The sequence below is a fragment of the Carassius auratus genome, chromosome 41 (assembly GCF_003368295.1).
Source record: "Carassius auratus strain Wakin chromosome 41, ASM336829v1, whole genome shotgun sequence".
NCBI classification, from domain to species: Eukaryota; Metazoa; Chordata; class Actinopteri; order Cypriniformes; family Cyprinidae; genus Carassius; species Carassius auratus.
The window spans coordinates 18,764,205-18,786,627 of NC_039283.1; the positions used below are offsets into that span (position 1 = coordinate 18,764,205).

The 22,423-nt window shown below is 36.4% G+C and overlaps 3 protein-coding genes across 6 annotated transcripts in view; 1 reads left to right on the forward strand and 2 right to left on the reverse strand.

The window, feature by feature from the left end:
• Positions 1-1,403: 1,403 nt before the first annotated feature.
• Positions 1,404-10,472, reverse strand: LOC113059168 (T-complex protein 1 subunit gamma). The gene is made up of 14 exons (XM_026227454.1): positions 10,445-10,472; positions 9,832-9,893; positions 9,679-9,729; positions 9,494-9,556; positions 9,304-9,400; positions 8,410-8,527; positions 7,512-7,698; positions 4,305-4,454; positions 4,090-4,222; positions 3,913-3,994; positions 3,061-3,241; positions 2,559-2,804; positions 1,899-2,030; positions 1,404-1,814 (listed from the first exon to the last, which is right to left on the reverse strand). Exons 1-14 carry the CDS (start codon positions 10,470-10,472, stop codon positions 1,716-1,718), a joined length of 1,629 nt encoding a protein of 542 aa, XP_026083239.1. The 3' UTR covers positions 1,404-1,715.
• Positions 10,473-12,485: 2,013 nt separating this feature from the next.
• On the reverse strand, positions 12,486-16,803 carry LOC113059169 (protein disulfide-isomerase A3-like). 2 transcript variants are annotated; one of them, XM_026227456.1, is made up of 11 exons: positions 16,699-16,803; positions 15,953-16,060; positions 15,648-15,777; positions 15,199-15,312; positions 14,959-15,084; positions 14,713-14,889; positions 14,476-14,584; positions 14,276-14,404; positions 13,149-13,228; positions 12,983-13,040; positions 12,486-12,908 (listed from the first exon to the last, which is right to left on the reverse strand). In XM_026227456.1, the coding sequence occupies exons 2-11, from the start codon at positions 16,041-16,043 to the stop codon at positions 12,846-12,848; spliced, it is 1,077 nt and encodes a 358-aa protein (XP_026083241.1). In that variant the 5' UTR covers positions 16,044-16,060; positions 16,699-16,803; the 3' UTR covers positions 12,486-12,845. The 2 variants fall into 2 exon arrangements, with proteins under 2 accessions (XP_026083241.1, XP_026083242.1); XM_026227457.1 differs by lacking the exon at positions 16,699-16,803 and adding an exon at positions 16,460-16,585.
• A 2,424-nt stretch (positions 16,804-19,227) lies between these two features.
• LOC113059170 (platelet endothelial aggregation receptor 1-like) overlaps positions 19,228-22,423 on the forward strand; it is a 34,421-nt gene continuing 31,225 nt past the window's right edge. For 2 of the 3 annotated variants that reach the window (XM_026227458.1, XM_026227460.1), the window contains exon 1: positions 19,228-19,493. The gene's annotated coding sequence lies outside the window, so the exon portion shown is untranslated. Of the gene's footprint in view, positions 19,494-21,632; positions 21,717-22,423 lie in introns of all 3 variants that reach the window. The other variant, XM_026227459.1, reaches the window with a different exon arrangement.

Consider the following 22,423-nt stretch of genomic DNA (forward strand, 5'->3'; position numbering starts at 1 on the left):
AATCATGTACTGAACAATGGACATAATAAAAACTTCCCATTGCTTGAAGGCAATGCTATGCTGTAGAGGGTCAAGTTATTATTAAACTCTTTGTTTTCCCTGCCATCTGAACAGCCATGGACACAGATATGGATCCAACTGGTTCGGGTTATGCAATATCAGATGTTCCAGGACTTTCCTTCAACCAGCAGTGCCGCCTGTCCTCCAGTGATACAATCATGGGTAAGAGATTCTGACCTTGGTTGTGTCAAGTGATTCTTTTACATGCCTGATAAAAAAAAAAAAATCTAAGTTATCATTTTTCATGTGTTGTCCTGTTTTTGTCAGAGCTGGACAGTGGCGTGGACCCAGAGACAGGAGAACGAGCCCAGGGGTGACATCCTCATCTCTCTCTCATGAACACAAATCAGTGGCATATTGAAACCCATGACTGATAATCTGGGTAAATTTTAATGTATTTTGTCTCTTGGCAAGGACTGGTGATGGATTCAGTTTTTGTGATTATGACAGATTAGGTCTGCGTGCCATTCAGCACAGCCAAAACTGCAGTTGAACTTCTTTGGTGGTGCTGAAATCCAAAAATGTAATTGTCTTAGCATTCAGAATACTGTTAAATGACAAACCTATACAGACTTAAAGATGAACTGATCACTATGTAATTTATGGGTGGTCCTTCCTTCTAGATTGTTTGAAGTTTAGAAAATCTGAACATTACTGGACTCAAGTATAATATTCTACGGGGGATGCTTTAGAAAGAAAAATTTGTTCTACTTTATTGTTTGTTTTTGAGTGTTATTTTTACAAATATATTTGTATATATTTTGTAAAATGCTGCATTTGACCACAGGAAACATCCTTGAATGGTGTTAAAATGGCACGTCATACTGTTAATGCTAGGTGCCTCAATATGACTTTTTTTACAAAATATTTTTTAATACAGAAACAGCTGGTAACTTTACAATAAAGGTCTCTACACTAAGATTTACAGCAAAGTTTTGTCCATGTTTTATGTTAGCTAACATTTAATACTCATGTCTACATATACTTAATACATTATTTGTATTAATATATGATGATTCATTAACGAACATTTATAAATTAAAATTAACTAACATTGAACAGCATTAATGTAGGTTCATACCTAATGCATAAATGTTAACAAAATTAACCTTATTGTAAAGTGGTGCATTTGGGAAAATGGGAGTTGAATTTTGATGCATGTAGACATTTTTGTCAAATACATTTAAAAATGTGGAGTGTTCCGTGTGACTTTTTGGGAGGAATTTGCAAAGGTTAAAGCTTCTGTGAAGAAAATTAATTACATAATCATAGTAAGCTACCAACGTGTTTATATTCAACTTAAGGAGGTTCAGCAAAGGAAAATTTCAACACAACATGGTCTGATATTGAAATTTATCATTGGTAGGCAATACAAAGTAACAATACCAGCAAAATGAAGCACAGAAATTCTAGCACAAGCACAGTCTAATCCAATCCAGAGTCGTTTCATTTGCCAGAGGGGAAAATAAAACGGAAGAAGAGCTTCTGGACTAATGACAACACAAAGCAACAGTGCAAATGGCTTTCTGATCAGAACAATGTGTTGGAGAATGGAGTTTTGCACAAATAAATGCTTGTGTAAATTTGCTATTCATTTGCTGTATTACTGTCCTTTCTAAACTCTTGTTCCTTCATCCTCTGTATTTCCTGTTCCTCTACTCCTTTTCCTCCATCGGTGCACCACCTGCCTGATCGTCTCCCTTCTTCTTGTGACCAGAAACAATGTCATCAATGCGCAGTAACAGGATGGCCGTCTAAGAAGAAAATTAGAAAATCCATTAAGTCACAAGAAAAATCACCTCCATCTTCCTTCTGGAGCAGTTTTTTTTTTTTTTTACCTCAACTGCAGTTTTGTATGTCTGGGCTTTAACTGCCAGCGGTTCCCAGATCCCCAGCTGCTCCATTTCAGCAAGAGTTCCTGTCTCTCCATTGATACCCCATGAGGTATTGCCCTCCTGAGTGTGCTTGGCCTACAATAGAGATGAAAAACACATTAACACAGGGCTGCATGATTATGACAAAAAACATTATTGTCGATTAATTCCTTGAAATTGTAATTTAGATTAATTACGACTATCATTTACATTGCTGTTGCTTCAAACAGTATAAACATTTTTCAATCAATATTTTTATATGAAAATAAACAGGCTGTAAAAACTGAAACCATGGTATTATGCCTCAAACATCAACTCTAGTTTGGATCGTATACTTTAAAAAAGAAGAAAAAAAAAACATTTGCATGGTAAAATGTTACTTAAGAACTAAAATTAAAACAATAGAAAACCACTTAAGATAATGCGAAAAAAAAAAAAAAAAAAACTGATCTTAAGCACGCAGAATAACATGCTGCTTTAAAAGATCAAGTAATTTAAATCACAATTAGAAATTCAATTACTTGTGCATCCATACATTTACGTCAACTGAAATGTAAGTTACTCAAGAGAAGTAACAAAAAACTGAAATAAAAATACAAGAACTGTGCTTTTGGATCAACTTACCCTAAGGGAAGTGAGCACACGTATTGCGGAGGCTCCACAGTTCTGGATGAGTGTACGTGGGATGACCTCCAGGGCCTGAGCCACGGCGCGGTATGGCCACTGCTCTACACCAGTCTGCGCTCGGGAACGCTCCGTCAGCCGATGGGACACCTCCATCTCCACTGCTCCACCGCCTGGCAACAGATGCGGGTCCAACAGGACATTACGGCACACCTGCATGGCATCCTGCAGGTTTCGCTCCACTTCCTGAGAAAGATCATCAGTCAAACAGTGACAAGTCAATTAACATGCGCAAAATCCCCTGATACCAGACAACTCTGGCTGAGCTGATCAAACATTCAACAAATGGCCTGCTGAATTATCTCACTGTAGAGACCTTTTCGAGACGCTTAATAATGATAAAAAAAAAAAAACATTCTCACTAATCTTCCTCTGAGCAATGAATTTTTAACAGTGGCCCCAGTCTCTATCTCCTTGGTTCCCTCTTCCAGCTTTTTCTCACCGCTAAGATCTCCTTGCTGGCTCCTCTAAGCAGAATGGTACAGGCTTTGGGGTCTTTGCACTCGGTCACAAAGGTGAAATACTCATCTCCGATCTTCTTGACTTCAAATAGGCCAGCTCCTGTACCCACATCCTCTTCACGGAGCTCATCTGTTCTGCTGGCAATACGTGCACCACATGCTCTGAGAGAGACAAAGCAGAAGTAGAGAGTATAAGTATTGCCATTGTTAACTTAAAACAACTTTTTTTATGTAATTAAAAATGCATAATAAAATAAAGTACAAAAACCTTATTATATATATTTTTTTTCAACTTAAATGTTTAATTACTAAAACTTCTAAACTAAAATAAAAGATACACAAATACAGAAAAATAAAAATGACAAGCACACAAAACTACTACAACTTAAATTATAAAAATAAAAAAATAAAAGCTCATTTAAAACTTTAATAAAAAAAAACTATAATAGTATATAAATACTATTAAAAAAATCAAATTGTAAACCATTGCCGAATTCATTAAAAAGAATCATTATTCTTAAAATGTTTGTCACTCACAAATCAAACATCATTAATCTACACACGCAATATCTAAGCAACTCAACTAGGCATAAAAATAATAAAATATATATCCACTAAAGACATGCCATGATTAACATTTTGAGATTAATAAGTTCTAAATTTCCTATTATTTCCAGGTTTGCCAAAGGCTGTGGGAACCTTGTAATTAATAAAAACTTTTGCATTTTGTGCATGCACGCCTGGCAAAATAACCACTGATGCAATCAACTAAACAACAAAAACTCATGAAAAACAATTCATCAATGTGTTGACAAAAGCACATATTTCTACACCTTGCAATACGGTTGTTGTCCGTCTTCCTGACACGACGGATCGCAGTGATGTTTGCTTTCATCAGATAGTGCTGAGCCAGATCTAGAGAGATCACAATTTAATACAACTCACATGATCTAAAAAAACAAAAACAAACAAACAAACAAACACATGACTGCATAAGTGCTCATTTTTACCAGAGATGCCCTTTTCAGTGAAGATCAGGTCAGGTTTGAGACGAATAATGTCTTCACAGATCTGCTGGATGTACTCTTCCTCCATCTGCAGAATCCGGGCAAAGTCTTCCTCACGAGTGATCTCAATATCAGTCTGAGAGGAGCAAGAGGACAAAGGTCAGTGTTTTAGATGCAAGGCAGTCAGAGGAAGATTCTGGATTCAGACAACACCTTACCTGACTCTCACCCTTCTTGTACTCCAGAGAGCAGTCCAGCAAAACAATTCTGGGGTTCTTGATGAGTCTTCGCATACGGGGATGAGTTACATCCTTATTTACCATCACCCCCTTCAGCACACACGAGTCCTCAATGAAGCCACCAGGAACCTATTCACACACAAAAAGTACAATTAGGTATTGCTTAACATTTAATCAGTTTAAAGACAACTTGAACTGCAGGTCTTAATTTTATCCAATGAGAATAAATTGGATCATGTATTTTTTATATTGGTTAGTATTATCCAATAGTCCACAAAACCTAAGTGTCCAAAAAAAATAAAAAATATATCCAACACGCTGCAACTTAAAACACATGCTAGTAAAAAAAAAATAAAAAAACCTCAGCAAATTCAGAAAACACCATCAGTTTGCCAACATGTGTGCTTTAAATGGTTAAAATACAGAAACACGCTGCAAATACTCCCAACACAAACAGACAACTACAGAAACGCACTCAAACTACGCACCACGTAAACGAAAACAGAAACTGTCTGCAAATACTCGCAAGCATTTGCACCGCGTTTCTGTATTTGGTTGTGTTGCGAGTATTTGTAGCGCGTTTCTGTATTTGGTTGTGTTGCGAGTATTTGTAGCGCGTTTCTGTATTTGGTTGTGTTGCGAGTATTTGCAGCACATGTGTTGTCAAACTGATGAAGATGTTTTCTTCATCTGCTAGTGTTTTTTTTATTAGTAAGCTCTCGGCCATCATACTTATCTAATAAAATGCAAGTCATTTTGTTATGATTAAAGATATCTGGGAAAAAACATTCTGGAATTACAATTAAAACTTAAATTGTGTACATAGACCGCAATACTAAGGGTAACACGTACCAGCAATTAATCATTTATAATTAAATGCAAGTAACCCTAAACCGAAACCCAATCATATAATAAGTACGTGTAGTTAATTAATATTACACAGTACTTAAATTAATATTTACAGTGTAAAAAGGACACTTTAAAATAAAGTGTAACCAAACTAGATAAGAATATATACAGTTTATTTTAATTTCAGGTAGGGGTGCTCCGATTAGGATTTTTGAGGCCGATCACCAATCACAGATAGCTGTAACTGTCCATTGGATCACCAAGCTTAACTTTATAAAACCTCCATTTTATCATGTAGAATTATTTATAGTTGTAATCCAATCAAGATTTTTAGACATTTATTCAGGGCCTGAATTTCATTTTTTAAAATTAATTTCTCCCTTAAGTGACTCTTGTGAGAGGATTTTTTTTAGGGGTGGAGGGGCCATTTTTTTAAAAATATACATTTATCTCACCTAAATGTTTGATCATGCACTGTATTTTTGTTTTAACAATAGTGTACAAATGATTTTGTGAGCTGTATGTGAGGTTCACACATACTTTTGTTTGCAGTGCGTATGTAGTTCACGTGTGGTACAGAAGCAGCACGGACTGTACTTTCACACAGGAGTCTGCTCCTGATCTGTGGTGGTTTACTACACACACAACATTTATCCATTATTTTATTTTTAAACCCAAACATTGTTACTTAATTTTCAACATTGTTAATTTTTTTTTTTTTTACACAGTACAGTAATTCAATCTTTCAAATCAATTCTTTTTTTTTATTTTTTATTTTACTTTTGCATTTAGATATATATATATATGCATATATTTTTTAAAGGTCCCCTGAAGTGCCTTGAAACAAGTAGCATTATTCTATATGGTGACGTAATTTCAACTGAAACAGGAAGAGAGAGCGGTACATATAGCAGATCCGCCCCCTTTTTAAAATAGCCAATAGTTTTATGATCATGTCTGCTCGGTTAAGCCGCATTTGACAGCCATAGTCTAATAGATTACCACCTAGATTCAATATGAAACCCTTAGTAAAACAAAATAGTGGACATAATCCTGCTGAGGCTGTGTAGTTGTAAAAGTTTTTCATAAATGCCTACTCGCGCATATGATCTGCTCCGGACCAAGCAGCAACCTTCCACTCCCTCTCTTGAAAGCAACACAGAAGTGACTAAAACTGCAATTCATCGACTGGAAGCTGGCTCCAAAAAGGGAGTCAATCCAGTGACAAGTTGCCAAGATGGCAGATGGCTGATCTCAGCCAGCTCTTTAACATTTACAGCTATAATGCAGCAGGCAGGTGCTTCAGATTATAGAGAGAAGTTGATTGTTCAGAAGATTTGATGAGAAGGTGAAGTATGATGTTACGTCAAATTTGTTGAGCTGTTTTGGCAGAAGAGATGAACTACAGGCTTTGAATGCTTATATCTTCTAAAATGCGAATTTTGTCACCGTTTTGGAGCACACTGCCTTATACATAACCTTAAGACTAACATATTGATGCTCACACCCAAAAAAATTACTTTGCTAAAGCTATAACAAAAATTCTAAATTAAAACTTACAACCGACACAAAAGTGCTCTTTTCCTTTATCTGTTGGCTGTGAAATACAGTAGACTTTGAATGTAGCATTTATGGTGCAATTACTACATGCATGTCAATGCATGTTCATATTTACTGCAAATAATGCACTGTTACTTTAATTCAGTGCACGTAGCGCAGCAAAAAACTAGACTCAGTGCGGGAACTCTCTCTGCACTGCTGCAGACGCACCGCTCTTAAACCCACTGCCAGACTGCAACCGTGTGTACAATATGAAAACTTTAATCCATTAACATGAGCACGGAAAAAATATGCACCACATACGCATAAAAAAAAAGTAATGCACACATTAATGATTAATGTGAATCTGGCATTATTAAGAAAGTGGAAAGTACATGAGTGTTGAATGGTTTAAACACTGGCAAGAATTAAAAAGAAAAAAAATGCAATTTACAAACTTTAATGATGATGCAACACTGCCTTGGATAGTGCAAGGGACAATTCCTGTGTCAACTGTGCAATGCAGCTCACTAACTATAGTGCAAACACAATGTGATTTGAAACCATTTGCATTTTGAGAGAGAAAGAGAGTGTGTGGGGATTCATTAACGCTGTTGCATGTCATGCCAAACCTCTCACGGACAGGCACGGCGTCAAAAGCTTGAGATCGGCCCTTTTAGAGACTGCAATCAATCATCCGAAAGCGATTATCAGCCGACTGTTATCGGTAGCCAATTAATCGGAGCACCCCTAATTTCAGGTTACCTTCAAGAGAAAACATTTGAGTCTGTGTCCTACCTTCTCGACTTTGGCATACTTCTTAATGTCGATCTCTTTGCGTCCATTTTCCTCCAGCTCAACAGTACGGACAGCATCTAGAGCAATGTTACAGGCCATGGTGGACCAGCGGCTGAGTGCTTTGGTGTTGATGGCAGAGTTTATTATCTTCAACATCATGTCACGGTTATTCACATCTACTGGAGTGCTATGAGGTGAAGGAAGTAGTAGAAAAACTATAAATATACTGCAGAGCACTGAAGCATCTCTGCCCACTATAGCTAGGCATCCACCTCAATGATCCACTAGGGCTGGGTGGTATATCGAGTTTGTGCAGTATATCAATATATTTTTTCCTCAATGAAAATGTTAATGCCCTGTTGTCCTCTCATAAAAATCCAGAACTGTTTCTCTTCTGATTCAGGCCAATTTTTCACTGGAGAAAGCAATGTTATGGATTAGGGATGGGCGACATATCACATGCGATTGTCACGTGTATTTCATCAGTAAAGCCAGTTCCATGATTAGCGGTAAATTTCAATCACCTGTTTTCAAATGGAGCGGCATTTACTAGAGCCGTAGATCACTGACAAGCTACGCAATATCACGTTTATTATCGATCTTTCGCCCATCCCCATTATGGATAGAAGAGTTGTATTTTATCCAGAAGCAACGGTTTGAGGATTTGTTACAAAATGCAGCTTTTCACTTAACAAGTGTTTTTATCAGCTTTTATCAGCTGTTCAACTGGTGAACAAGTGATATAATGCTCCAAATACATTCTGTTTAAGAAACAAACTAGTCAACAACTCACTTGCGGGTGAATACATTTTCAGCAAAGTTTAATTTTGGGGTGAACTACTCCTTTATTAACCGATAGCTCACACAGAAGAATTAAACTGGTTGTATATGTGATTACCTGATGTCTTTGAGTATGTTCAACATGTCATCCAGAGCTTGTCTGTATGCACTAATCACCACGGTAGGATGCATCTGCTGTTCCAGAAAATGCTCAGCCACTGACAGCATCTCACCCGCTGTACACGGAATGACACGTTAGGATATGAGCACTTCAAATGCCATTGAACAAATGTAATAGAATAATAGAAAACTATTATATAAAGTTGTAATAATATTTCACAATATTACTTTTTTTTCTCTATTTTATTATCAAATAAATGCAGGCTTGATGAGCAGAAGAAACTTCTTTCAAAAACATTAAAAAAAGTAATGTTTCCAAACGTTTGGTCTGTACTGTACAAACATTAATTTGTTAAAGGGTTAGTTCAGCAGAGAATGAAAATTAGTCCATCTTCACCTTGAAACATCCTAGGTGTATGTGACTTTCCTCTTTCAGAATAACCCAATTGAAGTTATATAAAAAATTGTCCTAGCTCTTCCAAACCTTTCCAACCCCCGGATCTGTGCAAGGAATGTTTTATTACAGATGTGCAGAGTTTATTTCATGTCTTCTTGCCAACAGACAACCGCTTACCCCATTGAAAGGCATGGAAGAATAAGGACAATTTTTTAATACAACTTTGAATGAATTATTCTGAAAAAAGAAAAACACATACAACCTAGGATGCTTCAAGGGTGATTATAAGATGGACAAATTTTCATTCTCGGGTGAACTAACCGTGTAATTGTCACATGAATTTAAATGTAACAGTAAATTATCTTGACAACTTTTATAATTATTAATAATTATTTAATTTTATTAAATCAGAAAAGTTATTATTTAAGAATACATTTAACTTTTTATTCAAAATACACTTAATCCAACAGCAGTGAGAACAAAGATGACCCTCACCCAGAATAATTACAGAGGTGGTCCCATCTCCAACCTCCTCATCCTGTGTGCGGCTAATCTCAATCATGGACTTGGCAGCAGGGTGCTGGACCTGGATCTGAAAGTCACCAAAAAAAGGAGAAAACATTATATCAACATTCAGTAAATCCAAAGCATTCATTTTATTGAACAATTCAGAGTTCATGATCACCTCTCTCAGAATGGCATTGCCATCATTGGTCATGACGATCCCACCCATTGGATCCAGAAGCATCTGTGCACAGAGGACAAATAATTTCATCATATATCTTTCTGGAGAAGTATCCCTTCTTTCATATTTTCTTACAATAGACAATGCACTAAAATATAAGAGTGGTCTGAAGGTCAGAAACCCACCTTCATCATAGCCCTTGGTCCCAGACATGTCCTGATGATGTCTGCTATGGTCTGAAAAGAGAAGATAAAGCAGCAAGTAAGTGATTTTTGTCTCATCTGAGATATATATCCAGAGGAAAACAATAATAATAATAATAAAAATAATAGACCCACCTTAGCTGCAGTGATGTTTCCTATCTGGACCTTCCGTCCAGATTCTCTCTTTATGTTCTGACCTGTTATGAGCAAAAATATTAAATCAGTTTAATATGATGAACCCCAATTATTTTACGCATTTACAAAACGAACTTATAAAAAAAAATAGAATACATAGCAAATGCTAACTGAGAAAATATCAAATATGTTATCCGTCTACGTTACTCTTAAAGAGGAACAGGGTGCAGCTCTGGTCAGCACACCTTCTGTGCCGTTAGCCTGATGCTAACCAATTCATTACTTTAAAATCTCCGTTACACAGATGGCGCATAAAGACAGCACACGACTGAGAACTGAGCAGCGCTAGATTTATTATAGACTGTGTAACTTTTGGTGCAATGACTTAAATATTACTTTTAAAAAGCAATGTTACGAGGTTGATACAATGACTAATCTGAACACCGACATGAGCTTGTCAGACACGCGAGGCCCCCGTGCCACACTAGTTAGCTTAGCATACTAGCACCTCTGCATGAATAAAACTTATTCAAATTGTTACCGAGTCAAGTGGCCGGTCATATGAAAGCTACACTTGCGCATTTACAGATGGAATAATGAAATAAGCACTCACTAAGCACGAGAACCGGTCGGCCCATCATGTTTGCGGCGTGGTTTAGTTCACCGATACCGGATAACGCGCAAGACGGAGAGAGGAGAGGACGAAAGAGGCGTGGCCAGGGTTTCAGGCACACAGTGGACCAATAAGCAAACGAGACGCATTTGACATGCACATATCTCCACGAATCAAAGTAAGTCCAGCAACGCTTGTGGGTGGGTGTAGATCCGAGCAGAACTGAAAGTTCTCGAAAGAATCCCGTGTCGACATGAATGTTACATTGATAAAGACGTACATTTAACTTACAAATAATTAAACCCCAACTTTCAGATTTACATATAAATATAAAAAATGTATTATGTTAAACAATTATACTATTATATTGTCCAAAAATAGCTTATATATATATATATATATATATATATATATTAACTTATTAAAATAATAATATCAAATATTAAAATCCAATATAAGAATGTATACCAACTCCTCACGTTACACAATAAAACTTTTTTAATGGAAAAATTTTACAGTAAAAACTCTAAAACGGTTAACAACACTAAATTACCATATAAGGTATTATTAAAAATTATATTAAAACTTAAGTTCTAAAACATGAATGTACTTTTAATATTAGTATTGTTCATGAAATACATCTTAAATTATATTGGAATTATATAACTGCTTTAAAAAACAAAGGCTGTTACCATGTAATTATATTATGAATATAAATATGGAACTTTCTGCCTAACTCAATCCGAGCAGCTGAGTCCTTAGCCACCATTTTCTATTCTATCTTTTTTGTATGTGTGTTTATAAATATATAAATAAAAAATATATTTAGGTGCAGGGCTCAAATTGAGGGGGAATGCAGGGATATGGCATCCCCCGGTTTGAAACAAAATACAAAAACCATCCCCCCTAACCATCCCCTAGATTAATAATGTTGTGTATTATGTAAAATTTATTGTGCATATAAAATGTAAAAAACTGGGTTGAAACAACCCAGCAATTTTAGAGTGATCCTGCGCTGGGTTGTATTTATCCCAGCATTTTTTAGTGTAGTTTGTGAATTATTATAAGTAGAGAATTTTAACATTTAGTTTGCACAATAAATTTGTCATAATAGATAACATTATTAATCTAAATGGGATGGTTAAGGGGCGTGCTTTTTGTAATTTTATATGTACAGACCCAGCAATTGGGTTGTTTTGACCCAGCATTTGGGTTACTTTCTTTTACTGTCTATGTTACTACCCAAATTGTTAAAAAGTTTCGCTGGGTATGTCCATATTTTAACCCACCATTTTTTAGAGTGATAACAGCAATCGGCCTATCAGAACTCTACGATTACAAGCTGAAGCAATATATTTAGAATTTAAAGACATTCCCCTGATATAATGTCATTGTGCTGTACTGTGTGCCTGTGAGGCGATAGGAGAGTTGACGAATATGCCATTGACTTTGCAAAAAAAAAAAAAAAAAAAAAAAAAACACGAGTCCACTCGCTCTCTCTCTCTGCGCAATGAAGCCCATTATAAAGCAGTTAAAATTCCCTTATAATTCAAGGAATGAAAGAAAAAAATACCCATATATGAGTTTTTACAATATACTTTTCTGAATATCAGCACATAGATATGCTAATGATTTTATTTGAATGAATCGGTTTTTAAATGAAACGTGAGCCAGTAATTCGCTTGTTTCGTTTCTAATTGAATCGGCAATTTCGAATGAATTGTTTGAGTTGAAAGACTCAATAATTTAAACAGGGATTTGCTGCCACCTATGGGCGGCTTTATTTACATCTTTATTCAGCCATGACAGACCTAAACCAGCCAAGGTGCCAGCACAAAAACACATTTAACAAATAGTTTAATTCGCTATATTGACCCAAATTCCTCCATTTCGGGCCACAAGAAAAAAAAAATTGCTTAAGGCTAATTTTTCATTGATTGCTTTTATGGTCCTCATTTGTGTGTCACTTTGGATAAAGGCATCTGCTAAATGGCTAAATGTAAATATAAGAAAAATATGGTACAATTCACACAATCAGGTGTCTGTCCATTCCTTTATTATGACTGCAAACACAAAAAAACTCCCATTTTTAATTACATAAACAGATGAAGAAATAAGTATCAAACTTGTAGAAGATTACTAGGGCTGGGTGGAGCGGTTAACATCTCATGTCGTCACGTATGGATGGAGGAAGATATCCAAGAGAAGCCCTTACAGACATTTGACACGACAGACATATGGAGGTAATATTTTACAAGTCATGAATTTTATCACATGCTTCGATGATCCCAAGTGATGTCATGAATAGCTGCGAGGGACATATTTGAAGTGGATTTGTGCATTTCTCCACCGGTTAAATTCAGCATCTTATTGTGTGTTTACAATTCATCCCATGACTCGTCTAAGATGAGCTTTTCGTGATATTCTTCAGATAGGTGATGAAGTCACTAACTTCACGACCACCCTGTGGGACGAAAACATAACAGTAAAAATTGTCTGTGGGAGTATGTGTGTCTATTTGTGCATGATGAGATTCACCTCATATCGCTGTGGCTGGTCTTTTTGTCCAGAGGGCACAAAATAAATGGTTGGAAATCTGCAGTTTAGGCAAAACAAATCCAAAAATCAAAAACACTGAATGTCACAGAATGTTTGTTGTAATGAACTATAAATGGATCAAAGACATAAAGAAACAGATTGTTACCCTTGGACATCATAATTTGGGGGCACATCATTCGCTGTGGCATCCATTTTAGCAATGACAATGTTGGGGTCCCCAGAGAGCTAAGACACACATAAAATATAGGCAAAATAATAAACATTATGGGCCTACAGCAGATTTATTTCTTGATATAATGAAATGTTTGATTAAATTATAAATTAAACCATTATTTTTATTATTAACAGTACTTTTCATAAAATAAATAAATAAAATAAATACTTACCAAACCAAATTTGCAATTAAATATAAAAATTGGAATTTAAAATGCATAATTTCAGTTAGGGTAAAGAAAAGCTTTTGGCTTCTTTTCTGAGGCCACAAGAGGGCGCATTGGGCAAAATATTACTAATGCACGTTTATTCAAAACATAAAATGACTTTGAAAAACTTTTAAAATCTTTATAAAGCTAATTATAATTAAGTAGCTCAAAGAACTAGAAACAAAACAGCATCATGTGTACATGCATAGTTTAATACAAAGGGGTGAAAGCCAATCACACAGTACATTTTTCATTTAAACAGGAGATGCAGTAGGTTGGGGAAAACACTATAAAGTCTCAAGATATGTTTTTGAAAAAAACTGAACCCACATTAATTTTAAATGGCTTTCTAAACATGCGTCTCTATTGTGTGAGACGCGAGTGCAAGGGTAATAGATGTCCCTCTCTAGAAAAATGCGTGAAATATGCAATCTGTGTGAATGGCTTGGTTTCAGTTTTGACGCAAACAGGAGCTTCTCCACATTCTCTTTTTCCACAATATTTTGATTGAACATCGCAGCAGCACTGCATCTAATAGCTTCAACTGTGTGTTAACAAAAACATTATAATGCAATGACACTTATATTGTCATTGCATCTCGTGCACCACTGATAAAGGCCAAAGTTTAATTTGACCATTCGCATCAGCACATGTAATTTGTCATCAAGATGACTTGCATCCGTCAACGTGATCTCAAAAAGTGCCTACACCCGGGGCAAGCTTTAAAGCAGCCTCCTTAACGGACTCCAAAAATTCGAATGCAACCTTTTTGCATATGAATGTGGATTTTTAAAATAATAATAGACAGCCCTAGTATACACACACACACACACACACAGTGTTAACAGACCTGTTCTCCAAGCTCCTTGTATATGGGCTCCAGGTCCTGGCAATGGCCACACCAGGGAGCATAAAATTCAACCAACACATCCTTCCCTGGATCATTTACAATCTCATCAAATGTGTCTGCAACCACAACCTGTGGAACCATAAACATGAAGACCAGAAAAAAAAAAAAAAAAAACCCAACACTTTTATGGGCCCATGTACCTTTACAGGGTCTTCATTGGACTCTGGAACAGGCTCAGATTTCATATATCTTTTCAAACGTTTTGCAAAGTAATCCTCCAGGAATTTCTCCAAGGACTTGCCATCTTGCCTACAGAAAACAAACAAAAAAAACAAAACAAAAAAAAAACAGAATGAAGTCCTAAAGTCTCAAATCTATTAATTCTATATTACTGGGTGTAAGCAGAAAAGCTCTGTGTATAGTGTTGCAAATCTCACGTGAATTCTTCCTGCATTAAGTACTTGATACCCTCTTTGGTCCGGATGGTGACAACGGGAATGTCTCCATCAGACGAATCCAAACCAAACTCCTTAAGCTCATCCTGGAACGCCTGTCGATTTGCCACTGCAAATCTCAGACCCCGATCCTGGAACTGGGTCACCACCTTCATTATTCTGAAAGAGATGAAGTGAACCGATATAAAGAGAATGATTCCACTGATATTCCAACGATTGGGTGCTCACCTGTTCCTCCAGTAGTTTGTGCCTTTGAGATTTCTTAAGAAATCTACATTGTAATATGCTGTAAGCAGATCACTTCCTCTCAGAATGTCCTTATTTTCTGTGGTTAATTGTGGACAGAGACCAAATCTAAAAAGATGAAAAGAACAAGGCCAAGAATCACAATAAGTCAAATTGCATTAAGCGGAGTTCATACGGTTTAACCAATCACCCACAAAATATATAAGCATAAAAAAAACTTACACATTGTCTCTGATGAAGGTACGGAGAGAGGAATTAGAAGTGGATTCTGTGTATTTCACCACATTGTCCTCAAACTCGCTATTTAAATGGGGGGGTCGAAACAGCAGAACACACCTGAATGGAAAAGGTAGAGGAGAATAACTCAATATATTTTACATTTAAAAATGTACGGCTCATCTCAACATACCCAATATTAATATTTTCAGTCATTAAAACTGAAATTTCATAGCTTATGTGATGTGTGCATAACCCTTTAACCGGTTCATCTTTGGATAACTAACTTTATGACAGAATATAAGCGATCACATATAGCATGATATTTGAGCCTAAATATTTCTGCCTATATAATGACTTTTTTTTTTTTCTTGGTTAGCACTACTCCTGCCAGCAAATGAAAAGAAACATCAGGGATAATGATCATGTTTCCTCATGCTCTGCGTCATACATACTCTCCATCTACACCATATTTCAGGCCTGTTCCCACATCAGTGGAATAAGCAAATCGATAGCTATCCCTCAGGGCACTGGAGACATTCAGAAACTCTGCAAGCTGTGTACTATTTGCCCCAGAGAAGAAGCCTGAGCAAAGCCAAGAACAAAGAGACAAGAGGGTTAAATTAAGAAAGGAGAGAACTTAAGCTTCCTTCAGTACCATGAGAGATTAAAATGAATGCACAAGTCAAAACTGATTGGTTTAAAGCTTCTGCTGCAGGAGCGATGTAAGATTCTGTCAGGTTTTACAAACTCAACTCACCCACCACACTGGCCTCGTAGTTGTTGATAAAAGAATCCAAATCCGCCTCACTAAGCAGAGCCACAGAACTCGGACCTGCCTGCTTTCTCATGTAGCTCACAATGCCATCTGTTTCAGACAAAATCACAAAAATGATTCTAGCCAAAAAACATAAGTAATATAAAGTTTAGTATGAAATACATTTACTTAGCAAAGATGCATTAAATTGATCAAAAGTGACCATAAGGAAATGCATAATTGTATGCATGCGCATATATATATATATATATATATATATATATATATATATATATATATATATATATATATATATAAATAAAAGCAGAATTACGGTTTTCAAAGCATAAGAAATAAACTCCAAATAAGCCAATTAAAATTTCTGAAGGATCTGATAAATTCAGCTTTGTATTTCTGATGCGGCCTTGGTGAGCACTGAGTTGAGAGGCCTTTAGAGAGGAAAAAAAAAATAAAAAAAAGAGATCTAAAAAAAAAAGAGAAAATTCTTACCAACAAACTTTTTCAACCATACTTAATGGGTGGACACAAAATATCAACTAGGGCTGCACGATAAATCGCATGCACACGATCATATTTTGCGCAGCTTTTCAGCAAACAACGGCTCGGTGTGGTTGATGCTGCTCCATGTGAAAGCGCGCAGGTGATTTACCGCTGATTACAGAACCTGCTTTACTGACAAGATGCGCTTTAAATATCGCGTGCGATTTATCGTGCAGCCCTAAATCAACCTGCTGTTCTGAGGCCATCATAAGTTTCAACTTCCTCTCCATAGCGGAAGATTTTTAGGGTGGGATAGCTATTCGCTCCAAAACGCTCACACGTCTCAGAGTTCACCGTGCAGTCAACCTGACCAAACAAAAGGAGAGAGGCACATTTACTACACAAATATATAAAAACAGAACCTTGCAGACTGAGTCATCGATGTAGCATTCGATGTAGAGTTGGGTAATGGGTACTGGTGTGTCCTCACCTTTGCCAGAGGTAGTGTACCTTTCAGCCTTGTGGCAGAAGCCTCATATTCCGGAGCAAACTGCTTACAATGACGACACCTGGGGAATGTTAACGAACATTAAAGCATTATACTATTTAACTGCAAATGCATGTAAAATCTAGTGTCTCGGTGATTTATTTATTATTGTTTAAATTAGAGAACTGTGCCTTTTCATCATAATCTAGGTTCATGCACATGCATAGATCATAATTCAAATCCATGCACTACATGCATTAACAACGATTGTTGTTCTCACTAATCCAGACATGAACATGAAAACCCCAGTTTACGCTCTGTACAAACAGTAAATTACAAACAAACTACAACCTGGCTGCAGCTGGAAGTGCACTTTTAAACAATTATTACGAATACATAATATCTGACTGGGACGAACCAAGGTGCGAAGAACTCCACCAGCAGAGTTTCGTGCACGGCTGCGTTTCGGTCAAAGTCAGAGTCACAAAACTCGAGCACATCGCTGCCCTCCGCGCGCCACGCGGACAGTGCTAGACAGATGATAAACCAAAGTAAAGGCATTTCGACTCGTGTCAGCGGAGACTATGCAACAAGTGAATATATACGTTTGCCCCGCCGCGCGAGTAGCAGGTGTATGGATCGCCTGAAGGTCCACAAAAGCACCATTCCCTAGTCAGAGCGCGTTTGATAAATTTCTTACACTGATAACGTACATACAAACCCTTTACCTGGCATAACATGTGCCTCCGCAGCACATGGGATTTATTACGCTCGTTCAGAGCTTTCATCTTTTAAATATGCCTAGTTGTTTGAAAATCAGTAAAGTGTTCAAAGACCATAAGTCAAACGAGGGGAAGGTATGCAGTGAATTATTTTAGCACTAGGGGTCACCATTATTCAGATATATTTAGATAAGAGAAGCAGCAACTTTGGCTTGGTTAAAGGCTGCTCTTGAGATTTTGACTTGAAGGTTGAGACTGGACAGATATTACATAAAACGAAATATATATAGTAAAATTATTGTTATGAATATGATAAACTCTTAAATATACCTTCGTTATTCAACGGGATCTGACTGTAAGTGTAATATTGCTTAATTATGAAAATATAATATTAAGCAGTTTTAGACCAGTATAGAAGAACGATAGGCCTAATTGAGTGAGTGATTCAACGATATGCTTACTGGAACTGACTGTTGTATAAAATATAGAGATATAATTTAATTAGGACGCTTTAGATATTTTCAGAAATCCAAATATTTCTATGTAGGCTACTTATTTATATTTAAAGATTTCCTCAGGACTCCAGGGAATTTCAAGACCTACAATGTGCAAGTGAAGTTCCTGTCAGATGATAAGTTAATGCTGACTCAGTCTTCATCTTTTGCTGCATGTTTTAATAAGACGGAAACCCTGTTTTTCCCTCATTCTCGATTATTTCCCAAATGAATGTGTTAAAACAATGCATGAAGTCTGTGGCTTAACAATCATAGTTGTTAATGTCTTCTTTTGGCCAGCTATTTTTGAAGAGTCCTTCTGAATAGTACTTTAGAAAGAAAGCTGCTTCGTTGATGTTCCAGATCCTGAATTTTCCATTTTACTCCCCCATTTTTATTTATTTATTTAATTTTTTTTACCAAATCCCTAATTTAACTTTCCAGACCATCCTAAAAAAATCATTGTATTTCAGTTTCAGTTAATATTTTTTATTTAATCTAAGGACAATGGTTTAAAATCCCTTGATTTTTTTTTAAATGTTCTCACGGAGATGGCCTGGGATAGGCTCAATGAGGGATAAATTAACTACTGTAGCCTTACAATAAACTTCTCCAAGTTAATTATTTCGATATCTTTTAGAACTTTTGACCCCTGACAAAAACAACTACAGTGGATAGTGGCATTTCTACTAATACTTTGTTGTAAAAATAGAGGGGGAAACGATAATAGCCCTATTTTGATAACATTTGCCTACTGATTTTTATTAAATGTAAATGAAGTGTAATGTATTTAAAGAAAAAATATTATTAGGTTGAATACGTAATTAATCCTATTATTTTAACACATCACCGGGGTCTCTGGAATCCCAAGCATACAACAGTAGAAATCTTAACAGAACATTATGCTGCTTACATTCTAGTGTAAGCTATAATGTGTATTGTATGTAAATGTAAATAAACATAAAATATGTTAAGATTGTATTGTTTAATTTTTTGTAACGACAGTTTTATGCCAAACTGTTAAATAGACACAAAACTAGTTAGAACTAAACTGTGGGAGGTGTAAGCGCGTGCCCACTCACTCCTCGCGCACTCGCGACTCGGTTGTCTTGAGGTTCTGTCACTGTCGCGCGCTCTCCAGCCCATAGGATAGAGATACGAGTGATTACGCGCACAGTGGTTTAGCGACCACTTTGTGAGCAAGACATAGCTTTAATATTAATTTACAAGTTTATGAAGTTTACAAAAGGACATACGTCTGTACGAGTATCTTAATTGTCCTCTGGGCAGAACACTCCAGAACGTTGCTCAATAAAGTTCGATGCCACTTCTCCAGTAAGGTAAGAAAGTTTACGCTAATGCAATGTAAGACCTTTCATACCGAAAAGGACATGACTGATTTCCCGAATGCATTCAATTTTGTATAGCCTACTTTTTTCTTGCATCTTTGTCCAGAAGATTTCTTTATTTAAGTTTCCATCTTCTGCCCTGACCTACTTCTTGAAGTCTGGTTTTGATGAAATTAGGCTATGTAATTGCTTTCTCTTAGTGTTCACTCTCAAATGTAATAACATTTTCAAACTAACTATATCATTCATGCAAACCAAGATTGTATAATTAATAGTATACTGGAAATGCACTTCAAAACATAGTAGACATACATTGGTAGATTTCATTAGCTTACACAACCTTATTGTATTGTTATTATTATTTTAAGACCAAATTAGACACAGATGTGTTTGTGATCTGGAGCAGGTACTGCTTTATCTATCTTTTGTTTTGTTTTTGCCCCAAAATGTGTTAAATAATTTGCATAACAAAACAGCATAAAGTATATTGTTTAAAAAATTACATTTCATTTCTATTTAATGTCTTTCATAATTCAAATCTCTGTGTCATGGCTGTGTTATGTGAAGGACAATGGTGGGATGACACAGTGCCCTGAACACATTTGATCTTTTTGTGAGTCATATCAAAGGCTCTGGCAATATTTTTGTTCTTTTGTAGATGATTTTTAGCCTTGCATTCTATATGAGTGTTTTCTTCCCCACAACATTTTGGAGAATAATCACTAAAACCGCAAAAAAACGCAACTGGCCAAAAGCACATTATAACCAGGAGATGCAGACTTTGACCTTGGTTCTAGATGATTCTAGACTTATTACACTAGATGATTCCACTACTAGTTTTACCATCTTTTTGTCCCAGACACAATATCCCCTAAAGCAGGTCAGACTTATGAATAGAAGCTCAGAAAGAATCACTAGTACCTGCCAGTGGTTTCACATCTGGAGAGCTGGGACTCTAATTGATTTCCACAGGAGAAACGTTTCACCTTGACGGCAGCTTACTGAGTTCCTCGTAAAAAACATCTGCTGTGGATATGATTTCTTTGTTGGGTCGTGAGCACTGGGTTGGCACAGACCCTACAACTGAAATTCTTTGCATTTCACCAGGGGGTCTTGGTTCAGTAGTTCACAGCTGCTTGTGTTGTGAGATAATTTATGTCATGAAATTAATTGTACATTAGCAGCTAATAAACTGGGACTGTTTTCTGTAATGGAATCTGATAGGTACACATGATTTTTATTTTTATTTTTTTAATATTTAAATTAAATAAGTTAATATCTTTTTGTTTGTTTAAATCATTGGTTTAAACATTCTACATATCAAAAAGTGACTTTATATGAGTTCAGGGTGAAATAAAATAGCACAAAGTAAAGAACATATGGAGGTCAGTGGTGATGAGATGGGGGTTTTGTGTTAACGGATGAAGACAGTGGGTTATATTCCCACCACATGCTTACATAAGCCCCTCTAAATCATGCTTTTTGCAGACAGAGGCATAAGAAGGATCTGTGGGCTTCTGCTTAAAGCTCTTCCCATTTCTTTATTTGTCCGTTGTTCATTTTTGTTTGCTTTTGTTTGCACATCCCTGATTATTTTCACTGCAGAACCACTACAGAGTTGTAGAGTCGGAGAAAAAATCTCTGATCTTTGCTCCGATCTGAAAACCGGTCAGTCTTGGAGAAGTTTGAAGCACAGCGGCAGAGCTGTTAGCCATTAGGAGAGGGGAAAGTGACTTTGATGTTGTTTTGCAGGCTCTGTTTGCATGGAAGATAAGACAAATAACCCATCAAGGGTGATATATAGAAACCTGTTTGTAAATCTCATGCAAGTTTTTAAGTGGACAACTCTTGAAAAACGATCACAGCAGCTTGCAGTAAGGCTCGTTTTGTGACTGTTGCGTTACAGAAAGGGGCTATGATCTGCAATAGTTATATCTGTCAATCCCTTCTGTCAAAATAAAGTCATTGTTAAGTAAAAATCCAGTCCTTCATATTTGGGATTGACATTTGAGCTCAGACCTGCAACCATTGATTCTACAGCTGTCTTCCTGCCATCTCAGAGCAGTGTTTTAAATCAGGTAGACGACGGGGGAAAATAATAACCCTCCTCAACTTTTCCCTTTGCTTTAGTATTCTGGGAAAAGGCATATTGGCACTGTGCTGAAGTTTGTCCCATGAAATCCAATCGGAAAATCCATTGTGGTAAAATACGAGGTGAGTACACATTGTCTTTTATGACACAGTAATAGAGGTATTTAACTGTGTGTATTGTGAGTGAGCATGTGGTGTCTACCGAAGGGAAATGGTCACTGGATGGCAGACCTGTATTTTCTCTAAAGATGTTTCCTTTTGTTTGTTTCTGGTAAACTCCCTGGTGTTCTTCGGAATGAGAAGAGAGGACAGTAGAAGCCTGTGGAGTCAGATATCAATTATCTTACAGACAATGAATTGTAAACAATACATTAAGTAATGAATCATTAAGCACATCTGATGCAAACTGAAAAATGATTTGGATAGAAAAAAATATTTGTATTTATATTTTATTGGCAGCACAGGAAATTGCCCCTGTGTTTTCTCTGTTACTCTTTCTGTCTTCTCTTGTGCCCAGGATATCCTGAGTCCAACATCTGGCAAAACCTGCCCTCTTTCTCTGTCACTCCTCGCTTTCATCCTGTTATTTCTGACATGTTGTGGAAGATATACGACATACACATATTAGGTTCATAGCCTTTAGATGCATTTAAAAGCAGCCAATTAGTTAAGATATGTAAATATATGTAACACAATTTACCATTCAAAGGTTGTGGTCAGTACGATTACGATAACAAGGAAGCATTAAAGCGTTTAAGCATTCAGTCATCATAAAAAAAAGGAAAAAAAACGTGTATAGTAAAAAGTATGAAGTGAAGTTTGTTGTCAGT